At 42.4% G+C, this 12,370-nt stretch overlaps 1 protein-coding gene across 1 annotated transcript; it reads left to right on the top strand.

Moving 5' to 3' along the window:
• Positions 1-553: 553 nt before the first annotated feature.
• On the top strand, positions 554-12,070 carry LOC135712896 (uncharacterized). Its single transcript, XM_065235993.1, has 2 exons — positions 554-566; positions 11,583-12,070. The coding sequence occupies exons 1-2, from the start codon at positions 554-556 to the stop codon at positions 12,068-12,070; spliced, it is 501 nt and encodes a 166-aa protein (XP_065092065.1).
• Positions 12,071-12,370: the final 300 nt, after the last annotated feature.

Below are 12,370 nucleotides of genomic sequence, written 5' to 3'. Positions count from 1 at the left end.
ACTCACAGGAACAAAGTCCAGGTGGCACAAAACAGAGTGCTTAGGATGATCCTCGATCGTCCTTTCGACACTAGAATAACAAATTTATACGAAGAGGCAGACATTCCAAAAATAGATTCCAGAATTAACGAAATTAAGACTAAATTTGCACAAAAATGTAATATATCAGAACATGCTTTAATAAGTAATTTATATATAGTAGTTTAGGTGTATATAGTAGTTGTAGGTTAGTTGTAGTTGTAAATAGTAGTTATAAGTAGTTTCCCTTTTCCAATTTAAAACAAACCAATCCCACCAAGGTGGTCATTCTTAAAAACAGGCCTGATAGAACTAGGAACTTTAAATAATAATTAAAAATTTCAAATGTTGAAAAGACGCATCTGTGTCACTTGTTAATTCATACATGTAAATCCACACAAATACCAGAAATGAAGATCATTTAAAGACAAAAAAAAGTCTCATTGACGGCATTCTTATGACGGACTGTGGAGAGAGCGGATGCAAAGGACCACCAGCATAAGAGATAGCTGGAAACCTTGGTCCAATCACGACAATGGCGCAACTCGGTAAGTGAGAACCATCCTCTTTCTAGCTAGGATGCTACTGGCGCTCCCTGAGAGGGCAGTTGAAATTCTCCCGAAAGGGTAGATGAAATTCCCCGAGAGACTCTAAAATAAAGATTAAAAAAAATCCCCGAGAGGGTATATGAAATTCCCCCCGAGAGGGTAGATGAAATTTCCCCTAGAGGGTAGAAAAAAAGTTGGAAGGGTTGTATACTAGATTCGACCGCAGGGTTGGCGTTGGATAACGTCTGTTATGTGTTGTACTTAATTGTGTATATTATATTTTAGGAATATTCCTTAATAACTCTCTTGCGAAAGTTTGGTGGCCCTGAAAAGGGCCGTTTTGTTGGGCTGATGTTGTTAACAATGATGGAACGGGCGACCTTGTTGGACGCTTATATAGTAGAACAGAAAATATCAGAGGTGTCAGATACTCGCATACGTACGTTAAACTCTTTCTTGATAATGTTGTGGCCCTGAAAAGGGCCATTTTTCCAACGCGCTCGGCGTAGTTGCCCTTGCGGAGCAGACGGTGAATACGACCGACTGAGAACTGCAGCAACTGGGCATTCCATGACGGCGGCCCAGTATACCGGAGCACTGGCACCAACGCACTCGGCGTAGTTGCCCTTTCGCCCCCAGGCTCTGCTGCCGCTGCTCTGCTGCCGTTGCTCTGCTTCCGCTGCTCTGGTACTGCTGCTCTGCTGCTGGGTCGACGATCGGATAGACAATGATGGAACGGACGACCTTGTTGGACGCTTATATAGTAGAACAGAAAATATCAGAGGTGTCAGATACTCGCATCTGATGTCTCGGTTGGATAAAGTATAAGAATATAAAAAAATCAATCGCTTTTCACCATCTTTAGACAATGGTTTACTTTTAACCATTTTTCAATAGTTTACAGAATTAAATCAATAGTTTTGAAACATTCAGCAAATTGCTAGAAATATTTCCAATCGATTGATGCCATTATCTCGTAAATCTATTGAGAGACGGTTGAGTTATTATCGTTCAAAATCTTTTAATTTTTCGTAACGCATCCAAAATGACTGTTTTCAATTTTGTACCCCCGTATGTTGCCGAAAGACGTTATCCAACGTCAAAATTCCTCCGAGAACCATCCTCTTTCTAGCTAGGATGCTACTGGCGCTCCCTGAGAGGGCAGTTGAAATTCTCAAAAAAAAAACCCGAGAGGGTACATGAGATACCCCCCGAGAGGGTAGATGAAAATTCCCCGAGAGGGTAGAAGAAATTCTTACGAGAGGGTCGAAGAAATTCCTCCGAAAGGGTAGAAGACATTCCTCTGAAAAGGTAGAACAAATTCCTCCGAGAAGGTAGAAGAAATTCCTCCGAGAAGGTAGAAGAAATTCCTCCGAGAAGGTAGAAAACATTCCTCCGAGAAGGTAGAATAAATTTCTCCGAGAAGGTAGAAGAAATTCCTCCGAGAAGGTAGAAGACATTCCTCCGAGAATAGAGATGAACTAGCCTTCGGCTAAAAATCTCTAAAATAAAGATTTAAAAAAAAATCCTCCAAATAGATAGAATAAAATCCTCCGGAAGAAATTCCTCCGAGAAGGTAGAAGAAATTTCTCCGAGAAGGTAGAAGAAATTCCTCCGAGAAGGTAGAAGAAATTCCTCCGAGAGGGTAGAAGAAATTCCTCCGAGAAGGTAGAAGAAATTGCTCCGAGAGGGTACAAGCAGGGTGCCTTCCATTCATTTTGACTAAAAAAATGTTTTATGAAATTATGGAATAATAAGATATTATGATGATATTTTGTATGTGTAAGTAATAAGAAGAGATTGTAAATTTTGTGTTACACACATCAAACCTGCAAATTTAGCTTTGACAGAGTCACAATGAGCGTTTTTCTGATCGCCTCTTCGCGAAGAGTGAAGAGCGAAGAGTGGGTGAGATAAATTACAAAATCGCTTATTGCGACTCTCATGTAGCAAAATTGGCAGGTATTATGTGTCAAACACAAATTCAACAATCTTTTCTTGTTGTTTACATAATCAAAATATTTTCATAATATCTTATTATTCCATAATTTCTTAAAACATTTTTTTAGTCAAAATGAATGGAAGGCACCCTGGGTACAAGACATTCCTCCGGGAGGCTAGAAGAAATTACCTCGAGAGGGTTGATAAAATGCCCCGAGAGGGTTGATAAATTGCCCCCGATCTTCAATTAAGGAGAGTAGGAAAGGGGAGGAAAGTAGTAGATAGAGTTAGTGTGTAATAGAAATGAGTAGAATCGAGTGAGCGTGAAACGTGATAGACCGTATGTAAACGGAATCTGATTGGTTCGGGAATTTTGATACAGCTAGAGGTACAAATATGAGGTACCGTAAAACGGGGTATCTTTGATAATGCGGGTAACTTTGATGGTGTATTATAAATATTAAATTTACACGCTGCGTATTTTTTTTTTCGAATTTGAAACATTGGTTCCATATTGTAGCTTAGGGTGTTTCCGATGATATCGTATATAGTTTTTATATAGTATGTGTTCCATATGTTACAAATATATTAAAACTATTTTCGTGTTTTTCGCGTTTTTCGAAAAAAGCACTCAAACCATCACTTATGAAATGTATTTCCGATATAGTCATCACAAATTCAATGTTCAATTCTTATTACTTATGATGTTTTCTGATTATATACTCATTCAAAGTTTCATATTTCAAGAACTAATTTGTTTGAGTTTCATCTATTTTTTCTACATTCATCGAGCATTATCAAAGTCACTTCAAATCAAAATACTGAAGTTCGTTCACAAAACTAAAAAAATAATGCAAATGCCTTAATTTCCGTTAAAAATATCACTAACTAATTAACTCTTGGATCCCCAGTACATGTTTTAAAAATATAAAATTGGAAAACATTCATTTCTGTAAAAAGTATTTAGAATATGCTTTAAAAAACTATCAATGTTACCTTGTCTTACGGTACCTAAGCTCGTTGACGGCAGCTCTCATTCTTTGCTCGAGTGTTGAGCTGTTTAGTCCGTATTTTCGCTCGAGATCTCGTTTCGATTTTGTTACGTGTTGTGCTGTCGCGTTGCGTCGCCACCTTCTCGCATTCTGGCAAGTTTAGTTGAACTTGCAAACACGAAACAAATGCTGCGTAAACGTGCCAATGAGACAACAGCGGGCCCTTCAAAGAAGGTGCTAATCAAGCCCAGGGCGTCGCAGGATGATGCCAGAAAACGGGTACTGCAAGCCAACCAGTATGCCGTTTCCATTGCAAGAAAAAAGCGGATTCCCCCGCTTTTTACGCCGGTGAAGGATGTTGCCAAGCTAGGTGCCGAACTGGCAAAACACAAGCTGCTGCCTCGCTTCAAACTTTGCAGCATCGGTACCAAAATCATGTGCTCCAGCCTGGAGGAGTACAAACAAATAGGATGTTTCCTGAAGAACAACAACGTGGACTTCTTCACGCATGATCTGCCATCGAGCAAGCCACTGAAGGTGGTTTTGCGTGGTTTACCGTCGCTCGAGGCGGCTGCGGTGAAATCCGAGCTGGAGTGGCTTGGGCTCAAACCTGAGGCCATGTTCCAGATGAACCGGCGTTCCAACAACAATACCAGCTTCCGTGACCAGTTGTTCCTGGTGCACTTCACGAAGGGAACCACCAGTCTTGCGGCTCTGAGATCCAAAATCCGGGACCTGTTTCAGGTCATCATCAGTTGGAAGCATTACAAACCCCAACATCGTGATTTTACGCAGTGTATGAACTGCCTCTCCTATGGCCATGGCACCAAAAACTGCCATATGAAGATAAACTACGGCAATTGTGCTAGAACTCACTCAACTGCGTCCTGTGAGCAAGTTGATGACATAGATCCAACGTGTGTCAACTGCGGTGGAAACTACCAAGCCTCCAATCGCGGATGTCCCAAGCGAGTGGAGTTCATTAATATCCGTCGCAAGGCTACAATCAACAACCAGCTCGGTCAACTCCGTAATCATCGTTCGCCTCCTGTACTCATGGAAGTCCAGTACCCAGCTCTCCAGCGACATGTTCCGAACCTAGCCCCGCTTCCGCTCAACAACCAACAAGCCAATCCTGCGAGTATCCAAATGGTTCGCAACAGCCCCTGGTTTATCATACGCTGGTGCTGTCTCAGGTGAACCTGTCGACGATTCTCCGTTCACCTCGGAGGAACTTGTGACGCTCGTGCCCGACGTCATCATCATCATGCGCACCTGCAAGACTCGATCTGAACAGCTACATGCTACCCTGTCACTTGTCACTAAGTATGGACCGTGAAGCCATCCTAGAAGAGCAAAAACATCGAGTTTGTTGACTTTCTCAACAAACGGCACATCGACATAGCCGTCATCACCGAGACTCACTTGAAGCCCGAGCTGAACGTCTTCCATCGCGACTTTCAGCTCGTAAGGCTTGACCGCACCAGCTCCGGAGGAGGGGGAGTGGCCATCGCTGCGAGACGGAACATCAGCTGCCGGCTACTACCAAGCTTCCAGCTGAAAATTATCGAAGCCATCGGAGATGAGGTGAGCACATCGCTTGGTCCAATCACCATCATCGCGCCCCAAGCAAACCAACATTAGGGACGGCTCGGCCGCATACCTCGGAAGAGACATCATCAAGCTAACACGACGGCGGCAAAATTTCGTCATCGCTGGCGACCTGAGCGCCAAGCATCAAGCCTGGGGCAATAGTCGGCGAAACCAGAACGGCACGATCTTATACAACGATCTGCAAGAAGCCCACTACAACATCTTGTGTCCGGACTCTCCCACCCGGTTTAGTCGATCTGGAGCTCATGCCACCATCGACATCTTCATCAGCAACATTGGCGATAACATCTCTCAACTCAATTTAAAACAGCACTTTTCAGTGCTCAACCTGTAAAATTTCTACCTTGTTCAACACTTATTCCTCTTCGATCCTTGTTTGGACCCTACCCGAGGTAATCCTTCTTGGATATCGATTTGGAAAATTCCTCTTCGATTCTTCAGATTCTTATAGTAATCTGCTTGGAAGTCGATTTGAATAAAAAAATTACTGCCGCCATGGCGCCTAAGCGCAAAAGAAAGGGGCAAACTTTTGATCCCCCTTCTGATGAAATTAATTTGAGTAATCAATTTGATTTGCTCACGGATGATGAGAATGATCCATCATCCAAGAAAAATTCTAGTAAACTTTCCCGGCTTAATGCCAAGAAGGAAAAGATTCCCCCTATTGTGATAACCACTTCCGATTTCCATGCTCTTTTTTTTTTTCCTTTGGTTTGTTTTTTTCGTCGATCTTGTTTTCCGTGCTGAGCACCAATGCTACCGACGTGCCAGGAAGGCAGCTCCCACACCTGGACCCTACCTATCGACCCATCAACTCATGAACCGGGGACCAACGGCTTTACTTCCCATCCGAAGAAAGGCGTGATCAGAGATGTTATGTCTGAGAACATCCCGGCGGCGCCGACTGGGATTGAACCCAGGCCTGCTGGGGTGAGAGGTGATTTCCATGCTCTTCGCATGGAACTTTTGAACTTCGTGAAAGTTAAGTTTTCACAACAAATTGGACGTCAGGGTGAATGCCGTGTATTGGCTGAAACCTTGGACGGATTTAAATGTCTTCTCAAGTATCTTACTGAGTCGGGCACAAATTTTTTACTTGCGACACCAAAACTGAACGTGTGTTCAAGGTTGTCATGAAAGGACTGCCCAGTGGTGAATCCCTGGATCAGATCAAAGATGAACTAGCAAAATTACTTGGAGTTGTGCCACTCCAAGTAATCAAAATGAAAATGAAATCCCGTCCTGGCGATTCGCGCAATGGGATTTCTAATGATTTTTACTTAGTTCACTTCAAGTCTAGTGAACTAAACAACCTTAAGGCCTTAGAAAAAGCTAGCCTTATGCTCTATGTCCGAGTGAAGTGGGAACACTTCAGGAAGACTGGAGAAAATTTCCTAAACCTCACCCAGTGCCGTAAGAGCCAGAGATGGGGTCACGGAACTAAAAATTGCTACATGCCAGCTAAATGCATGAATTGTGGTGATTCCTCTCACGCAAAGGACGACTGTCCTGTGATGGAAGATCCTAAGAAATTTAAATGTTCAAATTGTGGTGAAAACCACAAATCCAATTTTTGGGAATGTAAGACTCGCAAAGCGATCCTACAATCTCGTTCTAACCGACAGGTAGGAAACGCTCCACGTTTCCGACCAGGTACAAATTCCTCTGCTGTTAACAACGGTCAGTGAGGAACAAATTCTACATTCGTACCCGTAGGTACAAATATCACCCCTGCTTCAAATTTTTCATCTATACCTAGTCCCTTCGCTGCTAACAATGTTCAGCGAGTTAATGGAGCTACCTATGCTGCTATTGCAGCGGTTAGAAATCAAAATACTAACCAACGTAACTTTAACGGAAATTTTGACAATTTTGACTTAGGAAGCATTACTGTCCCTAAAATGGAATTTTTACAAAAATCATTAATTGATATGATTTCTGATATGCTTAAATCTAACTCCATGTTTGATGCTATTCAAACTGGAGTAAAATTTGCAAACAATATTGTCATGACTTTAAAATTCAGTAATGGATTTTAAAGCAATAAATATTTTAAATTGGAATGCTCGATCTCTTAGAGATAATGAAGACGAGTTATTTAACTTTTTTAGAGTTCATAACGTGCATATTGCCGTTATAACTGAAACGTTCCTTAAACCTCACCAAAAGGTTAAGAAGGACGCAAATTATTTCATTTATAGAAATGATCGTCTTGATGAACCCTGTGGGGGCGTTGCCATCATTGTTCATAGACGAATCAAACATAAAATTCTTTCTTCATTTGAAACCAAAGGTTTTGAAACTTTGGGAGTTTCTGATGAAACAAAATTTGGACAACTTACGTTTATAGCTGCCTATTTACCATTCCAATACGTAGGCCAGCAAAAGAATTTTCTCAAGGGTGACCTTCAGAAACTTACCCGTCATAGGTCTAAATTCTTCATTATTGGTGATTTTAATGCAAAACACCGCTCATGGAATAATGCTCAAAGCGATTCCAATGGTAATATTCTGTTCGATGATTGTTTTGCAGGTTATTACACTATTCAATATCCAAACAGCCCAACATGCTTTTTTTCTGCAAGAAATCCCTCAACTATTGATTTGGTCTTATCTGATTCATGTCAACTTTGTAGCCAATGCTGACCCATGCTGACTTCGGTTCTGATCACCTTCCAGTAACTTTTGAAATATCCCAATAAATAATTTGTAATCCCAACAGCTCTACTTTCAATTACCATAAAGCTGATTGGGAGCAATATCGAACATTTATGGAATATAACTTCGATCCAAACATTCCTTTGCAAACCAAAGATGAAATTAATTATGCTCTTGAATCTCTGACTACTTCTATCGTTGAAGCAAGAGCTGGCTCAGTACCAAAATGCGAGGTTAAATTCGATTCAATTTTAATAGACGGCGATCTTCATCTCTTAATCCGTCTTAAAAATGTCCGTGATCCTGCCATGAAAGTTATCTGGACGGATTTGCAAAAATAAATTAAAAAGCGATTCTCTGCCCTGAGGAACAAAACTATTGAAAATAATGTTTCTAAATTAGACCCCTTAGACCCTTGTGGAAACTCACACAAATTTGAAAAAACCTCAAAAGCCTATTCCAGCGCTTAAAAAGGTGGTAAAATGTTGATCACAAATTTGGAAAAAGCTCAAAAACTTGCTAAGCAATTCGAGAGTTCCCATAATTTCAGTTTGGGTCTTACTAGTCATATTGAAAATCAGTTTGCTCAGGTTTATCTGAATATTTTCTCTCGGAAAATATTTTTGATGATGATGAATTATCTATATCCTCATCAAAAAACTCCCAGAGAGTACCTTGTCTTTCTTGGTAAAATTATTTAACAGATGTTTCCATTTGGCATACTTTCCTGATAAATGGAAAAATGCAAAAGTTGTTCCAATTTTGAAGCCGGATAAAAATCTAGCTGAAGCTTCTAGCTACCGTCCAATAAGTTAGCTTTCTTCAATAAGTAAACTTTTTGAAAAGATAATTTTAAATAGAATGATGCTTCACATCAATACCAATTCAATTTTTGCAGATGAGCAGTTTAGATTTCGCCATGGGCATTAAACTACTCATCAACTCTTAAGAGTTACCAATTTAATTCGTTCAACAAATCTGAAGGCCACGCAGCTGGAGTTGCTCTTCTAGACATAGAAAAAGCATTCGACAGTGTTTGGCATGAAGGTTTGATTGCTAAATTGAAAAAGTTTAATTTTCCACTTTATAGTATGAAATTAGTTCAAAATTATTTAACTGACAGAACTCTGCAGGTAAATTATCAAAATTCCAAATCTAATCGACTACCTGGTAGAGCAGGAGTTCCTCAGGGTAGCATTCTTGGGCCTATATTGAATAACATTTTCCCTTCGGACCTCCCTGATTTGCCTCAGGGTTGCCACAAATCTTTGTTCGCTGATGACACAGGCATTTCCGCTAAAGGAAGAAGTCTTCGTGTTATTTGCAGCAGACTGCAGAAAAGTTTAGATATTTTCTCTTCTTATTTACAAAAGATTTCTCCCAACGCTTCCAAAACTCAACTTATAATATTTCCACATAAGCCTAGAGCTTCCTTTTTGAAACCTAATAGTAGTCACATAGTCCACTCTACCATCCACCAACTCGCACGGGTTACTAACATAATCAAGCGGAATAAATCAGTTTCCAATACATCTGCCATGGCATTGTTGGACGTCAAAAAGGCGTTCGACAATGTCTGGCCTGATGGTCTACTGTACAAGCTGCATCGATACAACTTTTCGATCTACCTCGTGAAGATCATCAAAAACTACTTGTCCGGCAGATCATTCCAGGTCTACTTGAACAATGTCCCCTCTGATACGTTCAACGTTGATGCAGGGGTCCCTCAGGGTAGCCTGCTTGGGTCTATCCTATTCAACATTTTTACGTCAGACGTTCCTCCCCTGCCTATGTTCGCAGATGACACCTCCATCATCAATAAGGGTCGAGTGATCCGTGCTCTAGCGAGTAAACTACAGTCAGGCCTGGATGTTCTGTCCGACTATTTCAAGAGCAGGAAAATTTGTATCAATGCAGCTAAAACACAATCCATTCTGTTTCCACACTCGAATTCAACTCGGATTGTTCCGCCTGCTAATGTCAAGATCCATCTATCAAGATGGATAGCACTCCAATTGAATGGTCGAGTGAAGTACCTTGATCTCACCCTCGATAGAAAACTGCTATTCCGATCCCATGTGGACAAGACATCCACCAAGTGTAACATCTTGATCAGGTCGCTCTACCCTCTGATAAACAGGAAGTCCACCCTGTCCCTCAAAAACAAACTTGCTGTCCACAAGCAGATCATTCTGCCGGCTATTGAGTATGGTATGCCAATCTGGGAGAGTTGTGCTAAGTGCCACCACCTAAAGCTTCAGAGGATCCAAAACAAGATCCTCAGAATGATCCTTAACAGTCCACCGCGAACTCGTAATCCTGAGATTCACCACCTGGCCGGTCTTCAAACACTCGAGGAGTGAAAGACTTCCACGCTGGAAAGGTTCAGAGTCGCCTGTCTGCGATCAAACCACCAGATCATTCGTGATTTGGCAACCTAGTTTAAGTAGTTAGGTAGGTTCCTGTGCTCAAGTAGGTAGGTTATCAAATTTTTAAATTCAAACCAAAACAATCCCATAAAGGGTATCCTGTAAATTAGCGCTAAACGCAATCATCACATTAGAATAACCAATTTACTAGAACAAAGATGAAGAGCCAAAGGCTAACCAATTGAAATGTCAAACCAAATGTTGAAACATAAAAACCAGAAAATAAACGTTTTGGTCGATTCTCGTTGACGGCATTCTTATGACGGACTGTGGAGAGAGCGGACGACTAGCAAAGGACCACCAGCAGAAGGGATAGCGGCACTAGCGGACCAACAGAGGGAGCAGATGATTCGTGGAACCGTGACTGAGGCTGGAAACCTCGGTCCAGTCACGGCATATACCTCATCTGACCACCAATGATTTTGTTTTTGCATTCTCATGTGATTTGATGTGCCCCATGATGGGTTTTAACTCATGTCAGAATTTATTTACTTATTTCGTCAAGCAAAGTAGACTACATACAATGTTTGCAATATTTTACTTACATCCTATGTATTATTTCTTTTTCCTCTTAGTCGAGTTTTTATTTGGTTTTTGGACATAATGATGTCAATTTTTTCTGAATTTATGTTATACAGGCGCATCATACGATTAATGGGACCATTATTTGAGTAATTTGTTCTGCATGTGTTTTCCTTCTTCTTTTCTTTTCCTTTATTTAACGTCGGTCTCTATTCTTCAATCTAGTGGCAATCACCGACGGACATCGATTGCCATCCATTGACGGCAATCGAATGTGCAGGAAGGCAGCTTCATCACCTGCGTAGGATATCGTACCCATTTAAAACACACATGGACCGGGACCAACGGCTTTACTTCTTTCCGAAGGAAGACGTGACCAGAGATTTTTATGCCTCAGGAAAATCTCACCGACCTCGGCTGGGATTGAACCCAGACCCATTGGGGTGAGAAAGCAGTCACGCTTACCACTACACCATTTCGAGTTCTAAGAGGTCTAAAGGGGGCGCGTCTTTGGAGGGTGTTCCAACACTCGTCTACGCCGACGACATCCTCATCGTCACCACCGGACCCACGTCAGTACGTACAAGGATGAGAGCCCAAGCGGCAGTCTTCGCCGTCGCCAGGTGGGCCCACTCAGTAGGCTTTGAATTATCAGCCTCTAAAAGCATCAGGTGCCATGTCTGCCCTTCTCGACACAGAATTAGTAGACCACCGATCAGAATCGACGACCAGTACATACCGCTGAAGAAGACCGTTCGAGTTCTGGGAGTTCTCGTTGACCGATTCCTTAAAATACCCCACGCACACTCACCGATACACGGACGGATCTCGCTCTCCGGACGGGGTCGGTATCGGTCTAGCCGGAAACATCACACCAACCAACTGCAGCTTACCGCCGCAATGTTATGTCTTCTCTGCTGAAGCTGCTGCCATCTTCATCGCTGCTACAACGCTCTCCGACCGACCGATCCTGGTCCTCACGGATTCGCACAGTGTCATACCCCTGACATCCGAGGCCCCGACTCATCCCTGGGTGCAGGCGATGATGAAGTCCGCGCCACCAAACACGGTATTCTGCTGGGTTCCGGGGCACTGCGGAATACCAGGCAACTCTGAAGCTGACTTTCTGGCTGGGGCAGGACCATCTGCCCCTCGAAGTACCGAAGTACCGTTACACGATGTCAAGCGCTGGATCGTGAGCAAAGTACGGGAAGCTTGGGACGCAGAGTGGGTCCAAAACCGCTCCCTCTTCATCAGACGGATCAAAGGGACGACGAGGAAATTGAAAGAACAGTTGAACCAGCGGGATCAGAAATTAGCGTCGCGTTTGAGGACCGGCCACACCTAGATCTCGCACAATTTCGGTGGAACGCTGTTCCACCGGACTTGCGTCGGTTGTAGAACTCCAGCCTCAATCGAGCACATTCTATGCGTATGCGCTCAGTATCAGAACCTGCGGGAATTCCACGGGCTTCCAAATAGCATACGCGACATGCTGGGTGATGATCCCTCCACACTGGCAGCAGCAATGTGCTTCTTAAAAGATACTGCATTGTATTTTAAACTTAAGTTTTTTTTTAATTTCTTTCGGCTGTTGGGACATCTCTGTCTGGTAGGGACCCTCCCGCCCAAGTAACATTTTAAGTTT

The sequence above is a fragment of the Ochlerotatus camptorhynchus genome, unplaced genomic scaffold (genome assembly GCF_037179485.1).
Source record: "Ochlerotatus camptorhynchus isolate MF236.1 unplaced genomic scaffold, CSIRO-AGI_Acam_v1.1 ptg000513l, whole genome shotgun sequence".
Classification (NCBI taxonomy): domain Eukaryota; kingdom Metazoa; phylum Arthropoda; class Insecta; order Diptera; family Culicidae; genus Ochlerotatus; species Ochlerotatus camptorhynchus.
The sequence above is the reverse complement of the archived record's forward strand: the minus strand, read 5'-3'. Positions and strand labels throughout refer to the sequence as shown.